This window comes from Psammomys obesus, unplaced genomic scaffold (genome assembly GCF_907164565.1).
Source record: "Psammomys obesus unplaced genomic scaffold, mPsaObe1.curated_primary_1811, whole genome shotgun sequence".
In the NCBI taxonomy this organism is placed as follows: Eukaryota; Metazoa; Chordata; class Mammalia; order Rodentia; family Muridae; genus Psammomys; species Psammomys obesus.
Window position 1 is genome coordinate 830,662 of NW_026585690.1, and position 23,238 is coordinate 853,899.

General features: G+C 44.2%; 1 protein-coding gene across 5 annotated transcripts in view; it reads right to left on the reverse strand.

Moving 5' to 3' along the window:
- Positions 1-23,238, reverse strand: part of Art3 (ADP-ribosyltransferase 3 (inactive)) — an 89,164-nt gene that overhangs the window by 22,715 nt on the left and 43,211 nt on the right. For 4 of the 5 annotated variants that reach the window (XM_055595768.1, XM_055595787.1, XM_055595777.1 and 1 more), the window contains exon 2: positions 2,237-2,314. In XM_055595768.1, coding sequence (XP_055451743.1) covers positions 2,237-2,305 — 69 coding nt within the window. In that variant the 5' untranslated portion in view covers positions 2,306-2,314. Of the gene's footprint in view, positions 1-2,236; positions 2,315-3,470; positions 3,539-23,238 lie in introns of those variants that run through there. The other variant, XM_055595758.1, reaches the window with a different exon arrangement.

Below are 23,238 nucleotides of genomic sequence, written 5' to 3' on the forward strand. Positions count from 1 at the left end.
GCACCAAAGCGCGAATTATCCTAAAGACCGAAAGACCTGAACCGGCCTCCCACATTCCTCACACCATATCAGACTTGATCCAGGATGTTCCTGTCTTTCCCCTGTGCCTCCAAGCAGTCTCCACATGTCTAATTTTAGACAGCAGGCCTTCCTGGCCAGACACCATGGCTGATTGTGTGTTCTGTACAGCGCGTGCCTTGCCTTGTGTGGCAAAGCTCCTAGTGCCATCACCATTCAGGACAAATGAATGGAGAAGGAGCAGGTACGGAAGACTGGGTGAATGAGCTGATACCGTTGTTTTCCTCAGACGCAGCCACCTAAACAAAAGCTCACAGCATCGGAATTCAACAACCAAAAATTCATTCCAAATATGTGGAAATGACCTTGGTGTTTCAGAAGAGGAACCAACTAAATAAAAAAACATAAGTTTGTTAAGATGATGTGTTGCAAACCAATACTTAAAAGGCAAGTGAAAACCACCCAGGGCACCACTTCCTACCCATTAGAATGAAAGTAATGAAGACACAGAAACAAGGGCAGCTGGGGTGTGGCGGCCCACGCCTGTGATCCCAGAGATGGGTGGATCTCAAGGCCAGCCTGTTCTACAAAATCCAGGACTACCCAGGCCACACAGGATACCCTGTCTCAAAAATAAATGAATAAATATATAAAATTTGAAAAACAAGGGCAAAACAGGAAAATCACAAGTAAGCAGGAGGCAGCTGGACCAGCCCTGGCTCTGTGTTGGGGCGAGCTGCCAAGCGCAGCCAGCCTGGAAGCCACTTGAGCAGGACTGCAAGGAGTTAAACATGAAGTTATGCTCTGACCCAGTGACACTACTCTAGATATACACCCAAGTGAAACATACACTCGAATAATGGAAAATTCTGTCGTGCCGTGTAGCATGGCGCCGGCTAATTCATAGTCACTTACATAGCACCAGGCACATAACTACCTCGTAGGGCTAGCAACAGCGCTCTCGTCAGTCCCCAGAGAGCAACGATTCTACAAAAGAACTGAAAGCATCCACAGGAACCCATACACAGATGTTCCTGGCAATACTCTTTCCCAGTCGCCTTAAAGTGGAACAACCCAGTTTCCTTACTGATAAGCAAGATGTGTCACGGCCATGTAATGGCGTTGGTGTTCACTATGGAAAGGATGGGATGCTGATATATGCCACAACATGAAGGGACTTTGAAAACGGTATGCCAAGCAAACCACGCACAAAAGGTCATATGCTGTCAGGTTCCACTCCGCTAAAATGTCCAGAAACCTCGCTGGTTGCCAGAGCATTGGGGGGAAGGGGGGGAGTGACGTTGACTTCCAATAAGCAAAGCACCTCTTTAGGGAGTGATGAAAACACCATGCAGTGCCGAAGTTACTGTTGGACGACACCGACAGGACACTAAACACCAATGAGGTGTGTGGTTCCAAATGTTTTTAAGTGTGTTGCATTGGTCTCCAGTGAAAGAACCAACGACAGAACATGCAGGTAACAGAGATACCTGTTTATACCAGAGATACGTGAAATGTGTTACAGTTTTCAAATATTGAACAGTGGGGGCAGGAGAGGTGGCTCAGTGGTTAAGAGCACTGTCTGTTCTTCCAGAGGCCCTGAGTTCAATTCCCAGCATCAGATGGTGGCTCACCACCGTCTGTACTGGGATCTGATGCCTCTTCTGGCACGCAGATAGAGAACTCACATACATAAAATAAATCTTAAAAAAAAAATGAATAGCAAATAAAATGATAAAATTCCTGTCAGTAAAAAGGCAACAAGGAAATAGTCATTACGTAGTTTAATAACAAACATGGAATCAAACATTGTGGCATTATTTGGAGAACACATGATATTTCCAGAATATTTATTGGCATGAAAATGCTGTGAAGTATTACTTGAGGGCAAGGTTAAAAGTACTATGTACAATATTAATATATTTTTAAATAAATTATACTCGCAGAGAGAAGCCATATAGGCTATCTACACTAATTCCTCCGAGCCTCTCTCTTTGAGTGAGGGAGCTGATGGATGAACTTTTCTGTCCTCTTTTCGTAATTTTAACTTCTTAACTTTCTACACTTAACAGATGTGTCACCTGCAAAATGAAGGAAAAGCTTCTTACAACAGGTTAGCCTGCCTGACCTGCCTTCTGTCAGTCCACAGAGATGCCTCAGGCAGGTTTCTACAGGGCTCCCTTCCCAGTCAGCACATGCTTTCCATTCCCAACATTACCTGGAAGATGTCCATGAGAACTGTGGCTGCCAGCAGCGTGGTGACCATTTCAAAATGTCCCATCTTCATTTTTCTCTTCTAAATTAGAATGAGAAGTTTTAATTCAGTAGACGTAACAAAGAGGTTTAGGGAAACACAGAGAGATAACATGATGATATATATGTGTGTGTGTATGTATATATTCATTCATACTGTGATGGTCAAAGTGATTGTCAAATACATTCCTATGGCTGCAAGAGCCATTTGATTTTATCTAGAAGTCTAACACTTGGTTCTAGAAATGACAGCGTGAAACTTCAGCGAACTTCAGTGCTTCCGAGATCAAGTCTGCCCACCTTCCCACAACTCTAGACACCCCTCTCCCGCCACAGCCACTCATGCCTAGGCACATTTTTTCCCTATCTCTAGATCTCCCCTGAGCACGCACAGGACACAGCACAAACTAAACCCACCCCAAGCCCATTTTCTGAGAACTGTCCAGAAGTTTTCCCATGCCCAGCTTCTGCTCTTCCACCTGCTTTGCAAGTCTGAACATGCCCATTTGGGTGGGAAGCAGCATACAGAGCTGACGGCCTGAGGTGACCGACCACCTTCCTCCAGCTCTTCGAAATCAGCCAGAGGTTAAACAAGTGTGTAACGTTCTGGAGTTAGAGACAGATTAGGGAGCCCGGGGAAGGCAGTGATTCTAACAGGATTCTATCATCCTACTGGCAGGGTGTCCACTATCCATTCCAGCACTTGTAACAGCATAAAGGGTAGCCAGGAGGGCAAGAATCCTCACGGGCCGAAGTTATCCAGAGCTGCTCACATACTGAGTTCAAAGTGGTTCAGGCTGTTGGCCTTCAGTCTCCCACATACGTATGCGCCAAGGAAGCTGACATTGCTGTAACTCAAATAAAACCAGTATTTTCCTCTGTTTTCACCAATCACCATATTCTAGAGTCTGAAAGAGGGAATGAATGGCATAGGGGAAGGAGAGATAGCCTTCCTTTTTATAATTCTTTTGGCCCCAGGCTTCAAGCAGTTCTTTTAATTATTAAAATATCAATACTGTTTTATAAGTAATAATACTAGTAAAGTATCTGTAGTTATTTTAAAATGCTACTCTGTGTCAAACTCCCCTCTCAAAGTATAAGGAATACAACACAGGCGGCATGTGCCAAGCCAGCTGTGGGCCAGGGGTTCCCTGGTCTTCATTTCTGTGGCCTGGCTGCAAATAAATCAGAATGTTTACCTGGCGTTTATGCCTTTGCAGTGAGTTTAAAGGATGCCCAATCTCAGGCCGATTCTCACTCGGCTGTGGCGCTCTCCCCTCCAGGATGGGATGTTGTTGACAGTGAGAGCAGCCTGGGAATGCTTCTCTTTTTATAACACCCCTAGCGGTAGCTTGGCAGTGGCGCGTTACCCAACTTGTGTTCTGCTATTTATATCTGGTCCCCACACTGCCCTGGAACCGCTGCTGTTAACACTTTAAATCTCCAGGAGGCCTAGGAATCCACAGTAGTGCCCTTGGCACGGAGCACACTCAGGTCAGAGCCCAGCGCTGGGCTCCCTTCACAGAAGGAAGTCACTTCCCAACACTGACTCTTTGACGTTCACATGCCAGAGGGACTGGACTGTCCTTTATTAGCTGACACCGGTAATGAACAGGGATCGTTTGTTAAACATGTCAACAGTGACGGTTTTCACCACTAAGGAAAGTACCGAAGAGCATTTACAGTCTAGGAAAATAAGCTGGTATGCGCATGGACCCAGACACTGGCTGGTAACAAGTGCTCGGAATAAACAAAGGCCAACGAAAGCCCAACGAGAATGCTGACAAGGAAGGGAGCTGGCAGTGCTTGCACGCACAACCCTTTTGAATAAGGCACAGGTGCTAACTGGTTTTGCCAACTTGACACAAGCTAGAGTCATTTTGCAAGAGGGGACCTCAACTGAGAAAATTGTGTCGTCCCCCCCCCAAGACTGGCCTGTGGTATATTTTCTTGATTGAGGTGGAAGGCCCAGGTGGCTGTGAAGTGGCATTATCCCTGGCCCAAGGGTGCAGGCTGAGCAAGCCACAAGGAGCAAACGGGTAGGCAGCACTTTCTATGGCCTCTGCATCAGCAACTGCCTCCAGGTTCCTGGCCTGCTTGGGTTCTTGCCCTAAATTCCATTAGTGACAGACTGTTCTTGCAAGTCTGAGAGGAAATAAACTCTTGTATCTGCAAGTTGCTTTGTATCACAGCCACGGAAACCCTAACTCAAACAGCGCTCAGGGCAAAGTTAACAATGCTGAAGAATATGTGCAACCATCAGTGATTACGGATAAAGACAACCTGGAGGTGCTGTCGCACAGTTTCTATTGCTGTGAAGAAACACTGTGACCAAAAGCAACCTGGGGAGAAAGGGATTTGTTTGGATTACACTTCCACATCACTGTTTACCATGGGAGGCAGTCAGGACAGGAACTCAAAACTGGTCATGATTCTGAAGGTTGATACAAAGGCCACGGATGGGTGCTGCTTACTGGCTTGCTCCTCATGGCTGGGTCAGCCCGCTTTCTTAGAGAAAACTGTTGGAGTACGGTCTGATGCTTCGTATTTATTATTTGCCTGCCCCCAGAGATTTGTAGTGTTTATAAGCAAATTGTCATGTACTCCAAGTGTTGCTGTTTAACCTTGCCTCAGAAATTATTCCTGATTGGCTGATTGAAAGGATTAACCTTGGGCAGGGCAGAATGAGGTAGGCATGGCTAAGGTTCCTGGGCTTTGGGGAGAAGAGAATCATGGGAAGAGACAGATGGGAAGGGAGGAGAGAGGAGGAAACCACGATGGGTTAGCGTGGAAAAGGAACTATGTGGGCCAGGAGGGGGGGAAGGACCCCAACTGTGGTGTGGAAAAAATCGATCCAGATGAAAGATAAGCTAGTATTCATGGGATTATGGATGGGAGATGGGCCAGATAGGAATGGTTAAGGTGGATGGCATTGGATGGGGCCGGAAGCTGTGAGAGCGTAGGCGGAGTGTCTGCCCAGCCCCAGGTGAACATGAGGCGATTATAAAAATCTAACAGGTGTCCCGTCTTTATCTGATTGTGATAGCAGGTTAGATAACACTGCCACAATAATGAAACATAACATATGTATGTTATGTTTTATATGTTATATATATACGTTTATAAATGTTATATACATATATAACATATATATATATATACATATATGTTATATATGTATATAACATTGAGATATGTTGTAGGTGACATTTAACATTTACTATTAATTATCTTCTGGTAATCCTAATCAGCTGTCTAACCAAATCACCACACAGAGACTGGGTTTATTTAATTAACCTAGAACACAATGCTGGGCAATAGCTACTCCATCCTAAACTTCCAAGTCCTCATAATTTCCTAACATTTAGATTTCCCACATTATACTTGCTTTTTGTGAAATCTTAGGTCCAGTCCATCTCTCCACATAGGTTCCCAGATCTCTCCTCCAGCTTCCTTTCCTAGCTCTCCTCTTGCCCCTTCTCCACCCACTCATTTCCTGCCCTCTAGCTCCTCCCCTCTTTCCTGTCCTCTGGCTCCTCCCAGCTCAACATTGTGTCTAGTTGCTTTATTTTTGCCTGTTTACACAAGAGTTGAGACAGGATGCTTAGAATGAGTATCACAATGCAATATCTGGATTGAAACCAGAGGGGAGGGGAGAAATCAGCATTTGAATGAACAAGGGTAAGGTGTACAGATTTTAAAAGAACATTATACCAACAGAGATACATGAATAGAAGGCTGATAATGACTACTCAGAATATCTCCAAATGGAATAAACTGTGGAATATGTTTATACACTGAAATTTTACATTGTATTTAAAATGAATAAACTCTCACATATATAACTATGCAGGCAAACCTCAAAAACAAAGTTTGACATGAAACATAAGCATCTACACATTACATGACTAATATAGAGTTCAAAAGTGAGAGAAAATGAGTCTGGAAAGATGGCTCAGTGGTTAAGGGCTTCTGCTCTTGCAGAAGTGTCGTCTTCATTCACTCTCTATTTCATTTTTTGAGGCAGGGTTCCTCACTGAACCTAAAATGACTTGGCTGGGAAGGCTGGCCAGTGAGTTCCAGGGACCCTCCTGTCTCTGCGCCATGCTGGGATTTACAGACGCACATCACAACTCCTAGATTTCTATGTGAGGTGGAGATCGGATCTCAGAACTTAGTACTAACACAGCAAGCACATTAAGAAGTTGGTCTTTGGGACTAGAGAAATGGCTCAGCAGCTGTGAGCACTGGTTCCTCTTGCAGAGGAGATGGGTTTGATTATCAGAGCCCACGTGGCAGCTGTTTGTCGTCTGAACAAGAACGACTCCTATGGGCTCATATATTTGAATGCTTGGTCCCAAGTTGGTAGAGCTGTTTGGGAAGGACTGGGTGATGTGGCCTTATTAGAGGAGATATGTAGTAGAAGTTTTTGGTTTCTTTAAAGACTCAGTTGTGGTATGTAAACTTGTTTTTGTTCTGTATCTCAAGTGTGGGCTCTGCGGCTGCCTTTGGTTTGCCCACAGATGATAACAGCCTCATGTGGCTCAGAGAGGATCACACTCTTTGCCAGCTGATAACAGTCTTGTGTGACTCGGAGAGGGCTGTTGTCTTTGCCAGCTGCCATTAGTTTAATTCTGAGGAGCTGAGAGGGTATTAATACCAGAGTCCAGAGATAGAGAGATGAGACACTCTGAGAAGGAGAGGAAAAAAATGCTTAGAGGAGATGGTTGGAGAGAGAGAGAGAAAGAGATCCTTCAAGGAGATGGTCAGAGAAAGAAGTAGACTGCTGGTTTGTTTGCTCTTTGCTGTTGCTGGACTGCTGGGTACTCAGACTGCTGAAATTGGTATTGCCCCAAAGAACCCAACAACCCTGCCCAGCCAAAAGAAGTAAAGAGGTCTATGTCCTCTGTCCCTTCTAACCTGCTTTCTCTCCTGCCTAGTATTGGGGGTTTGGTGAAAGGGAGGTAAAGGCATAAGGAACCCCATTAAGACAGATTTTAAAAGTAGTGCCAACAGAAGTGTGTCATTGGGGATGGGTTTTGAGGTTTCAAAATCCCACGTCAGGCCCAGTCTCCCATCTACTTCATGCTTGTGGATCAGATGTAAGCCCTCAGCTCCAGCACCATGAGGCGCTGCCCGCTGCCACGATTTCTGCCGTGAACTCCATCCTCTGGAACCACGAACCCCAAATCAAATGTTTTCTTTTATACGTTGCCCTGGTCGTGGTGTTTTGTCACTGAGCAAAAATGTAATGAAGATGGAGCCACACAACCATTTTAACTTAAGTCCCAGAGGGTCTGATGCCCTCTCCTGGCCTCCACGGGCACTGCAAGCAAAATATCTCCACACGTAAAATTAAAAAAGAAACAAAGACCCAGAAACCAGTCTTTAAATTATTTATCAGCACTGTTATTTATAGCTACACTGCTCAATTGTGTCCCAAGTAAGGGGAAAACTTTCAGAGTTTATAACAGCATTAAATTTGCACCGTGCTTTTCATTTATTGGTGTTTGCTTTCTTTACTTGTGCATTGGCTCAGACTATGTACGCTTGCTGCCTTGATTTCTTATGTCTGGTTTGTCACCTGTGACCACATACAAACTGCCGTTCTCATCATCCTCTGGCATCGGGGTGATGTGTGTGACTTTTGCTTATTGGTAAGACTGGTATTCTGATTAAAACAGGCACTTACTTTCAGAGACGGAAGAGAGCCACCTCTCGGAGCAGATTTAGCAGGGAACACAGAGGCCCGCATTCCACAGCTGGGCAGCCACTGGTTGAGGCCACAGGAAGAACATTTTCAAGCCTTTGCCTGCTTTCCGTTGTGACTTGCGGGGAGACCCTTTGAGCCAACTCCTTAACATTCCCCCAAGTTTGATTTATTTTGCACTAAGGAATTTAGTTAGCTCCAAGTTCTGTATATTTAATATTGAAATAGTGTCTTCTATGAGTGGACAGACTCATACCATAATACTCTATTCAGGCTAAGGTCTCCATTCAACAGAACCAACAACACACACTTTCATGACACAGGGTTGGAGTCCATGTCAAAGGAGATCAGAACAGGACAGCTTCAACACAGGCCGCCAGTTCTGCCCTTTGACTGAACCCAGCTGTAATAAGCAATAAACTTCGTATTCAAAGCTAGGGTAAAACCTTCCCAGAATGTACAAATAAAGGTTTTTTGTTGTTGTTTTTGTTTTCTGAGACAGAATTTCTCTGTGTAGCCTTGGCTGTGCTGGACTCACTTTGTATACCAGGCTAGCCACGAACACACAGGGCTCTGCCTACCTCTGCTCCCAGAGTGCTGGGGTTACAAGTGTGCACCACTGTGCCTGGCTATGATTCATTTTTTTAAGAATCCACATGTGTTTCTCTGATTGTCTGTCTCTGTCTCTCTGTCTGTCTGTCCCTGACTCTTCTCTTTCTGTCTGTCCTTCTCTCTGAGTGTGTCTAGATCAAAGGTTGATGCCAAGTGTTTGCCTGAGTTGTTCTCTCCACCTTCTCTTTTGAGAAAGGACCTCTCAGTAAACCTGGAGCTGGTCGATCCAGGTGGCCGGCACGTCTCAGGGGACTTCCTGTCTCTGCCTTCCCATGGCTAGCGTTACAGACACAAGGCACCATGCCTGGCTTCTTATATGAGCGCTGAGGATGCAAGCTCCGGCCGCATGCCTCTGCAGCCAGGAGTTGACCAACCGGGCCCTCTCCTCAGCTTCTAGCGATCAAGTATTTTGAAAGGGCAGGTGAAGTGTCTACTCCCTGCCGTCACAGCTGGGCCCTGCGCTGTTGTGTCACTTGAATGCTATCGCAGACCCAGCGTGCGGTCTCTGGCGATTGACGTCCTAGCATACCAAATGCTTGAACGTGCACACACACATCATGTCTCAGAAGCTCTAAAAGGTGACAGCAACAACGGTCTCAGGTGTGCTGGGTAGCTCAAGCTAGCCTCAAATTCACAATCCTCCTGCCTCCAACCCGAGTGCTGGGTTTACAGGCATATGCCACTATGCCCAGCTGAGAACTAAATATTTTAATTAGGTAAATTTTATGATATGTGAATACCATCTCAAAAAAAAAAGAGCTGTTTTTTTTTTAAATAATTGTATTTATCTTATTTACACATTCATTTATTATCACGTGCACAAACAAGGATGTGCCGTGGCATGTACTTATGTCACCGACCACCAGAGGGCAGCATCAGAACAGGATCGCTCCATTCAAGGCCTGGACTCTGGCTCTACTCTAAAGCAGAGAGAACTCTGAATTTAAGTCTTAGTCGGGGATTGTCTCATCTAACTATGTTTTCACTGGGAAAATTCATGTTTTTAGCATTTGTGGACAAAGAGATTTCTGAACTAAGCTGATTTCAATGCAGAGAAACATATTTTTAATTTTTTGTCTGGCCTCCCATTAAAACAACATTGTGGTACTCTGATTCTTGGGAAAACTGTAGTTTGTTTTCTAGTGGTCTGGATGTTAACCTGGTCTCTGCAATGGCGATTTGTGTGATCTGCTACAAGTCGGGGCAGAGGGGCTGTAGCCATTCTTAAGTGTCAGCTCTCAATACCAAGAAACACATTCTAACTGGAACCCCCCATGGCCACACTTGCATGGACTCAGAAGCGCCCCCTAGTGGACAACACACAGCCACAACCCTTTCCTAAGACCAGAGAGATGGCAAAAGAAACCAAGGAACCAGGGAACGGAGTACCAACCCAACAAAGACCAGACTAGATATCAGCACCTAGGTTTACAGTCATCCTAAACCTACATGCCTAGACTCCAGGGTAAAAACACAATAATGTCCAGGACACTATGTCTTCAGTAGATTCCAGAAACGCTACCACAGAAGGTCCTGAGAAATGCTATATAGTTGAAGCACCAGACAAGGACTTTCAAATAACCTTTATGAATATGTTAGAGGTCCTTAGAGAGGACATGAATTCATCCCTAAAGAAATATATGAAAATACAAACAGTGGCACAAAATGAAGAGAGAAGTTCAAGACTTGCAAGTAGAAATAGAATCAAAAAAGAAAACCCAAACTGAAGGGAAACTGGAAATGGCAATTTTAGGAACCTGTACAGGAAACTCAGAGGCAAGCCTCACCAACAGAATATAAGAGATGGAAGAGAGAACCTCAGGTATGGAAGACACAATAGAAGAGAGGGATACTTCAGTCAAAGAAGCTGCTAAATTATAACATCTCCTGACACAAAACATCTTGGAAATTAGGGAAACTCTGAAGAGAGCAAATCTAAGAATAGAGGAAGAAGAGGAAATCCAGGTCAGAGGCACAAGAAAATATGTTCAACAAAATCATAGGAGAAAATTCTCCTAACCTAAAGAAGGAAATGCCTATTAAAGTGCAAGAAGCAAATAGAACACCAAACATACTGGACCAAGAAAGAAATTCCCCTCATCGAATAATGATCAAAACACTAAACTTACAGAATAAAGAAAGACTATTGCAAGCTACATGGAAAAAAAAAAACAAAAAAACAAGAGGCATATAAAGACAGACCTATTAGAGTAACATCTGACTTCTCAATGAAGACTCTAACATCCAGTAGGACATGAACAGATAGATGTTCTAAGAGAACACAGATGCCAATCCAGACTACTATACCCAGCAAAACTTTGAATCACAATAGATGGAGAAAGAAAAATATTTCAAGATAAAAACCAAAGTTAAGCACTATCTATCTACAAATCCAGTCCTACCGAAGGCACTGGAAGAAAAATTTCAACCTGAAGAGGCTAACCACGCCCAAGAAAACACAAGGAATAAATGCTTTCAGACAAGCAAGTCAAAAGAAAATGGGGAGGAACCCACACCACCACAAAGAAAAAAAAAAAATAACAGAAACAGTGTTCATCAATAACTCACCATCAATGGTCTCAATCCCCCAATAAAAAGACACAGACTAACAGATGAGATTAAAAAACAGGATCAATCTTTCTGGTGCATCCAAGAAATAAAACTTAACAGCAGGGGAGGCATTACCTCAGAATAAAAGGATGGAAAAAGGTATTCTAAGCAAACAGACCTAAGAAATAAACCGTTGTAGCTATTTTAATATTTAAGAAATTAGACTTCAAACCAAAACTAATCAGAAGACATGAGGAAGGACACTACACACTTATCAAAAGCAAACTTCAAGAAGACTTTGCATTCTTAACATGAAAAGGCACCCTTAACACAAAGGCACCCATGTTTTTAGAAGAGACACTACTACAGCTAAAAATCACGTATTGACACTCACATGCTAACAGTGAGAGACTTTAATACCACACTCTCACCAATAGACAGGTCATCCAGATAAAAACTATCCAGAGAATTGCTGGAGCTAACTGACATCCTCAACCAAATAGACCTAGCAGATATTCTCATAACATTTCATCCACTCAAAAAAGTGTACCACTTGTTCAGAAGTTCATGGAACTGTCTACAAAATTGACCATATACATGGACCTATAGCACCTAGTGAAATAGAAGCACTCATTGAAAGTTTCCAGCCATGCCCCTCCCCCCACCAAAAAAGCCCAAGGCCAGGTGGATTTAGTGCAGCATTCTACTAAACTTACAAAGGAGAATTAACCCCAATACTCCTCAAGTTATTCTACAAAATATAAGCAGAAGAAACATTGCCCAGTTACCAAGCCACAGTCACTCTGATCCCTAAACCACACAAAGACCTAACAAAGAAAGAGAATTGCAGACTGATCTCTCCCACGAACATAGATATAAAAATTCTCAATAAAATACTTTCAAACGGAATTCTATAAAACATCAAAAAGATCACCCATCATGATCAAGTAGGCTTCATGCTAGAGCAGCAGGGATGGTTCAGTATAGAAAACCAATAAATGTAATATAAATAACTGAAAGACAAAAACAAATGATAGTCGCATTACACGCAGAAGAGGCTTTTTGACAAAAACCAAACCCCTCTTCATGATAAAAGTTCTAAAAAGATCGGGGATTCAGGAGCATACCTAAACATCATAAAGGCGATTTATGGCAAGCTCATAGCCACCATCAACTTAAATGGAGAGAAACCCAAAGCAATTATACTAAAATCAGAAACAAGGCAAGGTCCTTTGAGAATATATTGTGGCTTCTGGTTTTTATGGGATTCCTGAATGTGTGTGTGTGTGTGTGTGTGTGTGTGTGTGTGTGTGTGTGTGTGTGCCACTGTGCATTTCTTGTGTGTGTGCTTTCTCTTTGTTTTTTTTTTTCTGTTTGGTTGTTTTCGCCACATTCTGTTTTATCTGATTTTGACTTATTATTCCTTAGATGACCGTTTTTCTGTGGAGAGACAAAAAGTGTGTGGAGCAGAAATGGGGAGGAAGAGGGAGGAGTAGGCAAAGGGGAAACTGTAATCAGAATATATTGTATTTTTTCAATACGTTTCCAATAAAAGGAAAAAAAAAAGAAAAGAAAAGAAAGGAAATCTAGCTGTCCCATCATGGCAGTCTTCATTTCCAGAAAGCTGGAGAGAACCTTTGTCCTTGCCTCTGGCACTTTGCAATTTCCTGTGTGAGCGAGACAACAGCTTTTTCTTTTTCAAGTCCTTGAGAATTCTCTAGCTTTTCCCCCAAAACAGGCAAACCTGACTTTCACGCAGGTAGAGAAAACAATGCCTATTCAATAATTTCAAATGCAGGCTGTTATCCCTATGCCATATACACAATGAATACAGTGCTGCTACCTTGTGATAGCTAAAATACGGGTGCTGTGTTAATGTCCCGAAATGTAAACATGGTTGAAATTTTATATACCACTCTGAACTGGCAAATGACTGAGTAGTTAAAGTGCTTGCTGCCAAGCCCGATAACTGGAGTTTAGCTTCCAGTATCACCCGATGGGGGAAGCAGCTCCTGCGGGGTGTCCTCTGACCTCCACAGAGCAACATGGTGTAAACTCTCTTGCTCAGCCCCTAATGTCAAACATGACTGGACAGTGCCTCAGCCCACCCTGCTTCCCCTGGCGTTATGGTTTTAGCCTTTAAACAAGCCGTACAGGGGCTGGAGAGATGGCTCAGGGGTTAAGAGCACTGGCTGCTCCTCCAAAGGTCCTGAGTACAGATCCTGGCAACCACAGGGTGGCTCACAACCATCTGAGATCTGGTGCCCTCTTCTGACGAACAGGTGCACATGCAGTCAGAACACTGTATACATTAAAATAAATAAATAAAATCATTAAAAAAAAAAAGCCATACAATGTCCCTTGAGGGTCACCGTTCAGCTGCCAAGTCTGTTCTGCTGCCCTGACTGATCATCGACAGCTTGATTACAATAAAGTTTTGTCATTTGCACTGGGGGGGAAAAGGATGCAGAACTCTCAGCTTCTTCTCCAGCACCTTCTTTGACTGGACGCTGACATGATGACAATGGACTAAACCTCTGAAACTGTAAGCCAGTTCTTCTTCTTCTTCTTCTTCTTCTTCTTCTTCTTCTTCTTCTTCTTCTTCTTCTTCTTCTTCTTCTTCTTCTTCTTCTTTTTCTTTTAAGCTTTCTATACAATTCTAGTTTTAAAATAATTACCCTTCAATAATTTCTTTTTTCATTTTTTTAAACAAGGTTTCTCTGTGTAGCCTTGGCTGTCCTGGACTCACTCTGTAGACCAGGCTGGCCTGCCTCTGCCTCCCCGAGTGCTGGCATTAAAGGCATGTGCCACTACACCCGGCTTCAAGCACATTTTTAAGTGCAAGTTTCATAGTATTTTGCTTTTCCTACTTGCCGTTCTCTCCACGTCACTCCTGTCGAACAGTGATACAGAAGCATGTAACTGAAATACTTAGTGAGAAAGAATACATGCAGCACAAATTTAAAGTCAGTTTTCTAATTTGGGGAACAGAATTTGGCCTTTTCACATCCTCACTCTGAGCTGATTCCTGTCTTACTAACTAAATCATAAATATTTCCCCACGCCTCATTCTTCTGTCCACTGTTTCCAGCTTAAATAGCAGGAACTACAGAGAACACACTCAAGCTGCATTTTAAGAGAAACTTAGTCTGCCATGTTTTTAAGTCTTTCTGGATTTTACTGAGTGGAGCATCTACTTACTGACAACAGAACAAGCTTTATAACGATTAACCCAGGAAATCTAATCCAGTGCTGGAGACTATAGGCAAGGCCAGCAGGCGCTCAGCCGCTGAGCTAAATCCCGTATTCCTGAGCCACAGCCGCTGAGCTGTATCAGTAAACGAAACAGATACCGCTCCGGGGAACTTACAGCCAACAAGTGGTGGAGGAGGAGGAAGGAGGCAGTCAATCAGATACTAAATTAGCAGAGAGATAAAAATCCCCACGGAATGAGCAGGATTAGGAGTATGCAGTGTGGGAACTGAGGGCGTTTTGTATTAAACAGAGTGAGTCACGTGAGGCTCCCTGACAGTCCAAGCAAGGACAGGATCGGGAGGGAGGAAGCTGGTGGAGTTTGATGGAGGAAAACTCCACTTCCACCCAGAGGAGAGGGGTAACCGCCTCTCTACCCCCAAGGCACGATGTGCCCACTGAGAGCTTTTTGAAAGTGACAGGGTGAAGAGGGAAACTGAAATGTTTCGGGTCCTTCAGTTCTATTTAATTTTAAAGCTATGATGGGTGTCCTGGAAAGTGTTCAGTATGTGGAACAATGGAGGGCTTTGCATCTATTTTTGAGCTTGACATTTCATGAAGTCTAAATACAGGTCAATTTATTTGGGGTGAAACTTTAGTATGCAAATGCTAAGGGCTGTCAGTATAAAATCCTTAAAGGATTCAAACGCAGTAAAGGAAGTTAGTATGCCCCTTAGATACAATGGGTTAAATATGATAGAATTAGTAATATTAATTTCGCTCGTTTCTCTTCTCTTTTTCTTAAAATGTGGCTACAAGAAAGGCCTCCTCCCCACCTTTGGCTCGCTGGGATAGGGTCTCTGTAGTCTAGGCTGGTGGGAAAGTTGCTGTGCAGACTAGGTTGACCTCTTGGAGCCTCTGTTGTCCTCTACAATTCAATCTTTTTGTTGTTGATGATGATGTTTGTTTGTTTTCAAGACAGGCTTTCTCTCTGCAGCCCTGGCTGTTCTGGAACTTGCTCTGTAGACCAGGCTGGCTTTGAATTCAGAGATCTACCTACTTCTGCCAGAGTGCTAGGACTGAAAGAGTGAACCCCCATGCCCGACTCCGATCTGATCACTTTTAGCTGCAAAGCTTCTTTCTCTAGATAATACAAGACAAGGCGGAAAACAAGCTACCCTAATTTGTTTTCAGCTGTAGGAGTCCAAAAAAATTAGGGCCTATGGACCAAGGACAGAAAATAAGGGGAGAGACAGAGCACAGAAAGGACTTTACTTTCAGCCAGGACAGTGTCTTCTTTAATGCACTTCTGAGCATGTGAACCCCCACATAGCATGAAGGAATGGCTAGAGCTCTTCCCTGTGGCCCCGTGGACGCTGTAATGCTATAATTATTGCCTCTGTTCCCAAAGCTGGAAACCACCAAGAAGTAACTGTTGTGGGAACATCGGCCAAACTTAAAGAAAACTAAAGATAACTTACTGCCTTTTTAGACGTGTCGATGTGTTCCCCCTTGAAACGAGAAACATTAGCTTTTAGAAGAGAGGAAGCAAAACTATCGGGGACAATCCCTGGGGAGGGTGGCAGATGGTGACCAGAGGGAGTCTGGTAGCGTTCTTACTTGTCTCGGGACCGGTAATGGCTTTCTCTCTCAAAGGAACTTTTTGGCAAGCTCCCTCTCCAATGCCAGATTTACATACTACTTCGTTAGCTTTTATTTCTAGTTACTAAGAAGGCTGCCATAGAGCTACCCCAGGAACATCAGACACAAAGTTGTCTGACGGACACCCGCTCTGTAGCTCCCTTTATAGTCTATTCTGCTCACCACTCTCCCAACACCACTTAGTGGCTCGAAAAGATGCTCAGCGCAAAAAGGGGGTGAGTGCTTTCCTTGAATGCCTTAGTGATACCACATGTGACGATTTGTTTGCATGGCGACAAGGAAAAAGATGGAGAAAATTGCAGGCACTGATGACATAAGAACAGCACATTAGAAAAAAAAAATCAAACCAGCCAATACTGCTGAGTAACATGATACTGAACAGAACGCAGTGGTTCCTACCTTGGTAAGACCAAAGCCCAGAGCAGCCCAGCGAGGGCAAGAGAGGGAGGGGAAGGCTTATTACCACCTGCAGCAGGTAAGAAAGGCACAGAAACACTGTTCTCCTTTCACAAAGGAAGCCCCCAGGCTCTTCCCCACAAGCCCTTCCAAGCCTGTTTGCTAAAACACTCCCCCTCCCCCGCCCCCGAACTATGCAGCACTGGCTTTTTGAGTTTTGTTTTTCATTATTATTATTGTTTTTTTTTTTTTTTTAACATCAATATGACACACGCTCGGGTCATTTAGGAAGAAGGGATCTTGAACCAATGGGGCAAGCCTGTAGGGCATTTTCTCCATTGGTGATTCATGTGGACCAGGCTCACCACAGGTGGTGGGGTCCTGGGTGGATAAGCAAACCTACTGAGCAAGTTGGGTGAAGCACTCCTCCACGGCTTTTGCTTCAGCTCCTGCCATGACTTCCCTGCTGGTGGAGGGTGATTGCAGAGTTGTGAGCGGAAAGAAACCGTTTCCTCCCCACGCTGCTTTTGGTCATGGTCCTTACCACAGCAGCAGAAACCCTAACTAAGACACCTGATGGTATTTCGTATCTCTGCTCCCCTTGTATTTATATTTATAAGGGGAGTACGAAGTGAAAGAAAAACAGCGGGGACATTTTGTAAGGCAGGAATTACAGGCATGAACTTTGTGTTCTCAGCACACACGCATGTGCTGGCCCTGGTGGTGTCTGTCCCTGCAGTGCTGGGCAGGGGGGGACAGGCAGACCGCTGAAGGTTGGTGCTCAGCCCACCTGGCCAAACTGTGATCTCCAGGTTCGTGAAGAGACTGTCTCAAAAAATAAGATGGAGAATGATTGAGAAAGACATCCAAAGCCAATCTCCGGCTTAGGCTCTCTCTCCATTTTATACACGGCAAATGAGAGAAGTATGATTTATCAGGCAAAATTCCTGATTTAAAGGACTCCAGAAAGTGAACTGTCACTATTTTAGCATCTCTAGGAAAATGGGTTCTAATGTTTAAGGACCACTCACAGACTTTCTGCACATCACTGCACCAACAGCTCTTCATGTTGGCATGACCTACCATGCTAATATCTCACTCTGTGCCCTCATGTCTTCGTCAAGCACGTGCTAACTTCATGGTTCCCAGTCTTATGTAGCGAGCTTGCACTCTCTCTTAACTTCCATCCTAAGTGCTCCCAAACTCAGCTATTTTGTTTTCGAGATTGTTCACATCACTTAGTTCTTTGACTTAATTGTCCATTCAACCCGGAGCTGTCTGGACGTACAGTTGCTGATTGGCAGGCAAAAGCTGGCCTATCTTTTTCTTTTGAGATATCTACAAATGGAGAAACGAACTGAGAACAGATATACAAAAAGCCATTTATTTACAGGTTCGTAGTAAGAAAAACAAGAAAGGGCCAACTGATACTCTTTTAGTGATAACGTCAAGAAACAATCTTTTTTTTAAAAAAAAAATAATACAGATATTAAAAAATAAAACTCAATCCAGGCATGGGGTTGCATACTAATCCAAGCACTCGGGAAGCAAAGGCAGGTCTCTGTGAGTTCAAGGATAGCCAGGGCTACACAGTGAGACCCTGTCTCAAAAACAAAACAAAGAAAATGAAACAAACAAGAAAAACATGAGGCAGCCATGGAAGCTGAGGCAGGGGGATTATGAGTTAGAGGCACGGTCTGGACTATATAGAAAGAAAAAGAAAGGAAAGAGAGAGGGAGGGAACGAACTAAAAGAACCATGACCTTTGGATATTCTTGAGCAAGTATGTGCTGTGACATGCCACCCTCTTAAAAAAAAAAAAAAAAGAGTTGTTTCTGTTTAAAATTTAACTCAGCACCTAGGGGGAAATGCCATAAAACTACACACAGAAAAATTGCGGTAAGTTTCTCCTTCGGCAGATTAGATGATTTCTGTGATAGATGTAAAAATAGATAGGAAATTCCTTTTACTTTTCTCACCTCTTAAATAATTAGGGTATTTTTTCTGCCCAAGAAAACAGAAAGACCAAGATGAATATGTCTGAATATATGAATGAATCAACAGTGATTGATTCCTAAAATTGTGACAATTTCGAGTCTCTAAGTGCTAATCTATGCATTTTACTGGCTTTCTATTTCACTAATTCTCAGAGTAATGTGCAGCCCATGGCCGCTTCTCTGGCGACTCGGGGCAGCTCTGGTCCATGTCACAGACCAGCCAGACTTATTCAGTGAGTGCCTCGGACTTCTAAAAGTCCACTCCACCCCAATTCACATGCTGTCTCTTTTCTTCACTTTTAAACATTCTGCAGGGCCACGGCAAGCTTTGGGGTTTTGCTGTTGTTAGTTCTTGTGTTAGTTTTGTTAGTTAGCTATACATACCACCTGGCTGGCCGTTAACTCACAGAGGTCCCCCTGCCTCTGTCTCCCAGGGTTGAGATTAAAGGCATGCGCTGCCAGACCTGATTAGGATATTCACATATGTGTGTATGTCTGTGTGGTGTGTGATTTAAATACCAAGATAAAAAAAGACATGCATAGAGATCAAAGCTCTCTCAAAAGGGACAGAAAAAATGTTGATTTTACTGTATTTTTACATCATTTCAGAGTAATGCAACTATATGCCTTACACCCCTGCTTTGCTGTGTGTTTTTTAAAAAGTATGCAGCTATGCCACTAAACTGAAACCAAAGAGCAAAAATGCCCAAGCAGAGATCCCAACCTACTTGTTTGCTAGTCATATGATATTCAATCACCCCTCTGTACCCACATACATCAAATGGGAACAGTGTACAGGGGAGGGCATCAGAGGACCAGGGCCTCTGGTCACATTAGGAAAGTGAACTCTTAAACTGGGCATAAGAAAATGGCACAGAGGGCTAGAGAGATGTCTCAGTTGTTGAAAGCACTGCTGTTTGACTCCCAGCACCTTCCCAGTGGCTCTAACTCCAGTTCTAGGGGACCCTATGTCCTCCTCTGGGCTCTACAGGCACTAGACACGTACTTAGTGCACAGACATACATGCTGGCAAAACACTCACACATGTAGAAAATAAATTACCAAAACCTTCTAAAAGAAAACGGCACAAACTTCAGACCTGGGAACCAAGGCATGCCCAGCCACAAACATCTTCACACACAACCGTGGCTCTGGTCACTCGGGGCTGAGCGACTGCCACAGTTGGCCACAGACTTGACACTCGGAGCATTTGCACGTGGTCACAGTCAGCCTGGTGGATGGACCGCTCCCGGTCAGGAGAGCTTTTCTGCCCTAACCGCCTCTATTTCAGGTAACTGGGAAACGTCCCTTTGTCATCGGCATTCCCTTCTCTTTAAAGTCATGTGCAGTGTGACCGTCTTTGGACCACCCTTCCAGAACTGTCTGACACCATTTCCACAAATTTCCGTCGTCAGGGGTCACGTAAAGCCCTTTAGTTTTTTTTATAGCATCTAACTGTAACCTGATCATCTTCGTAAGCGCTATGCAATCATGATGCATAATTTTAAACATAAGAACATTATTAAAATATGGTACAAAGAAGGTCCCCATCCCCTCACTTCCGTGTACACGTAACGTTTACATCTTTTGCAACTGTAATACAATCACCAAGAGCATGGGCTGAGCAACGGCACCAGGTGACTGACTAAACTTCTTCAGACCAAGTTTGCCACTGACGTCCTTTTTCTAGGGTCTGATCCAGGACTCATGACATTTTGCCGTTTTTCAGCTTCTTCCCTTGTATCCTCCCCAACAGATACAAACAATAAAATGATGGAAGTCAGTATTATCGATATGTCGTTCAAAATCACGACGCTCGACAGAACACTTGAAAGGCGGCACCATTTTGTAGTCCTCTTGCCAAAAATGAATCAACGTTTTCCAAGAAGAGGTCGAGAAAGATAACCCGGAGATTTTTACAGGACACTGTTTGATACTCCCTAGAAGCATTACTCCCATATTTTAATCTGTGCGCATATGATGTGTGTAGGGTGACTGACATGTGCACAGGTGTGCTCACGTGGGCGTGAGCACACCTAGGCCACAGCGCACACAGGGAGGGCGGTGCTGGGTGCTGCTCCTCGCCCTCCACGGTGTCTTCTCCAGCCACTCTCCCTCCAGCTTGCTTCTTGACGCAGGGGTTCTTATTGAACCTGGTCTGGAGCTCCTCAATTTGTGTGGACCGGCCAGCTCGTGAGCTCCGGGGTCTACTGCTCCAGCACTGGGTTCTAGATGTGAGAGAATGCCTGGTTTCCATGGTTCTTTTGCTAGCACTGAGCACTTTGCACCCAGAGCCATCTCCCCAGCATGGAAATTATGTTTATAACGAATATCCATACATGATAAGGTACCAGAGTTTGGCTGCCTTTTTTTGATTCTGATTCACAGCTGGTTCCCACTTATCGATGGTACCTGCTGGGTGCTGGTCTGGGGAGGTGTAGTCTAATTGGAATTACTGGTCCCTGGGATCTGGTTGCACACTTGTCTTTGTTGTGTAAACATTGCTCTACCTAATTTAAAATTGACTGGTTAATAAAAATGCTGCAGCCTGGGACTTGCTAAAAGAGACGGGAGCCGGGCACGGTGGCACATGCCTATAATCTCAGTATGCAGGGATGCAGAAGGAGGCAGATCTCCGTGAGTTCGAGGCCAGCCTGGTCTACAAAGTGAGTCCAAGACAGCCAAGGCTACACAGACAAAACCAAGAACAAACAACCAAAATCAAAAGAGACGGGGGCGGAGCTGAGGTTTCCTCAACTTGGGGTCGGAAGACAGTCAGACACCAGAAGATGGAGAAAGAGGAAATGGCATAATGGAGCAGATCCAGCCCAGAAATGATGACTAACCATCAAGTAACATCGGTTGTGTAGCTGAGAGACAGCTAAACAGCTTAGGGGCTGATATCTGCCCAGCTCCAGTGCTTTAAGCTTGTAAAATAAATCATAGTCTCTCTGTGTCAATTCTTTTGGAAGCTAGCGGCATTAAACTGTTGCTTTATTGGTTCGTGCCTTACGGGTACCTAATTCAAATTTCATTTGAAAACCCATTCTTTTCTACTAAGATGGTTTTTCTCATGATAGCTAGGATGTTTATTTCAAAATCGCTCTGAGGTAACTATTCCAGCAGGCTAGCCTAGAAGGCCGATCTATTTTTCCAGGGCGAAAGTCTTCTGGGTCTCAATCTGAGATGTGAAAACTACATCCCTTGTTCACTGTCCCCTCGGTCTGATGTGCAAGAGGACTTCCGTCTCTTCCCTAGTGTCTCCACTCAGGATTTTTCTGCTTCTGCTGAATGTCATGCTGATCATTAGCAACCTCCAGGGCGGAGCTGTCCCCTGCTCTAAGCCTGCTACTCTTTTCTCTCCCTCTCATCCCTGATTCCTATCTTGAGAACTATTTTTGGAGCCATTGGTTTTAGGACATGTTTATAGGACTCCTTCCTGGCTTCCCAGACTCTACTTAGGGGCACTGTATATTATTCCGATTTGGGGAAAACCCCACAGCAACAGGAGAAAATCTAGAAAATCTCCCTCTCCTAGGTTAGCCCTTACAGAACTCAGTCTGCTAACGGGCATCACCCTGTTTTATATTATATTTTATATATTTTTAATATAAACTCAAAATGTTCTAGAAATAAGGGGGTGGGATAAAGGGAGAGTAATAACTAGGGTGACTGGGACTCTGAGAAAGGAATGGAAATGAAAGTGGCAAATGGGAAACTACCCTGGACTAATGAGAGAGCAGTTTCTTTGCCCCATCGCTCCTCCTGTGGCTATGGAAGATCACATATTCTCCATCTGCTACCGATTCCTGTAGTTGGGAGCTGACTTGCTGGGCTAAACACCAGCTACCGAAGACATCAGTTGCTGTCCATCTCAGCCCAGTGCCAGCAACAGGCCTGTCACCTTGCTTCTTGTCCCTGGGATTGGACCAGCTGTTCTAAGAGTTGCTGATTAAGATGGAGACACAGAAGGCAAACACGACTGGCAGAGACCATATTTTAACAAGTCACATGGTAATTATCTGAAATGTAAATTCCAGGGTCTGGACCATCTCCAGCTTTCCTTATCGCTCGTGCCCCAAAACCCTCAGATTCAGGATCTCAAGCAGCCCCACGCTTACGCTCCTGCTCTAACCTTTCGTCAGGGAGGCCTCGGTGTGCGAGTTATGTTCACACCTTTGAGGTCGCCCTTCCCTCCCACTGCAGAGAAGAAAGGAATTCTCCTGTGCTGTTCACCTCTGCTACCCGACCCTGCTTCTTACACGTAGTTTTAAGTGACTGAGATAGCACGGCACACCTTCCTGAATCCTTGTTTTCTTCTTTAAGAAGAAGGTGTGCTCTCTCTAACTGGAATACGGTGGAACTGGAGACACTGTGTGCCCTGTACTCACTCCATGGCCCACTGGAGACAGCAAAGAGCCAAAAGCCATTGTCTTGGCCCCCATCCACCTGCCTTGCTGCCACTGCCTACCCAGCCACCAACAGGTACACATGCAAAGGTGGGAACACACCTGGAAGGTTTGGTTCTCCGGCCACACCCTCACCACTCACCTCTCTGTGCCTTAAAACCAAGAGTTGGGAAACTGGGACCACAAAAAGAAAACCAAGTTGTGGGTCGAAGGAGGAGCAGAAAACAGGAAATAATTCGGAGTGTTCTGTTCACTTTATTTAAAAAGAACTATACTTAATTTAAAAAAAAAATCACTAAACTCATAGCTTCTTCAAATGTTTAAAAGGTTATTCTTATCTTGAATCTGAAAGCCCGTTAGGTTTAATATACTAAAATGTCTGCAATCACAACAATGTCCTTCCAAACACAAGATTTCTGAGCACGCTCTTCTATGTTAA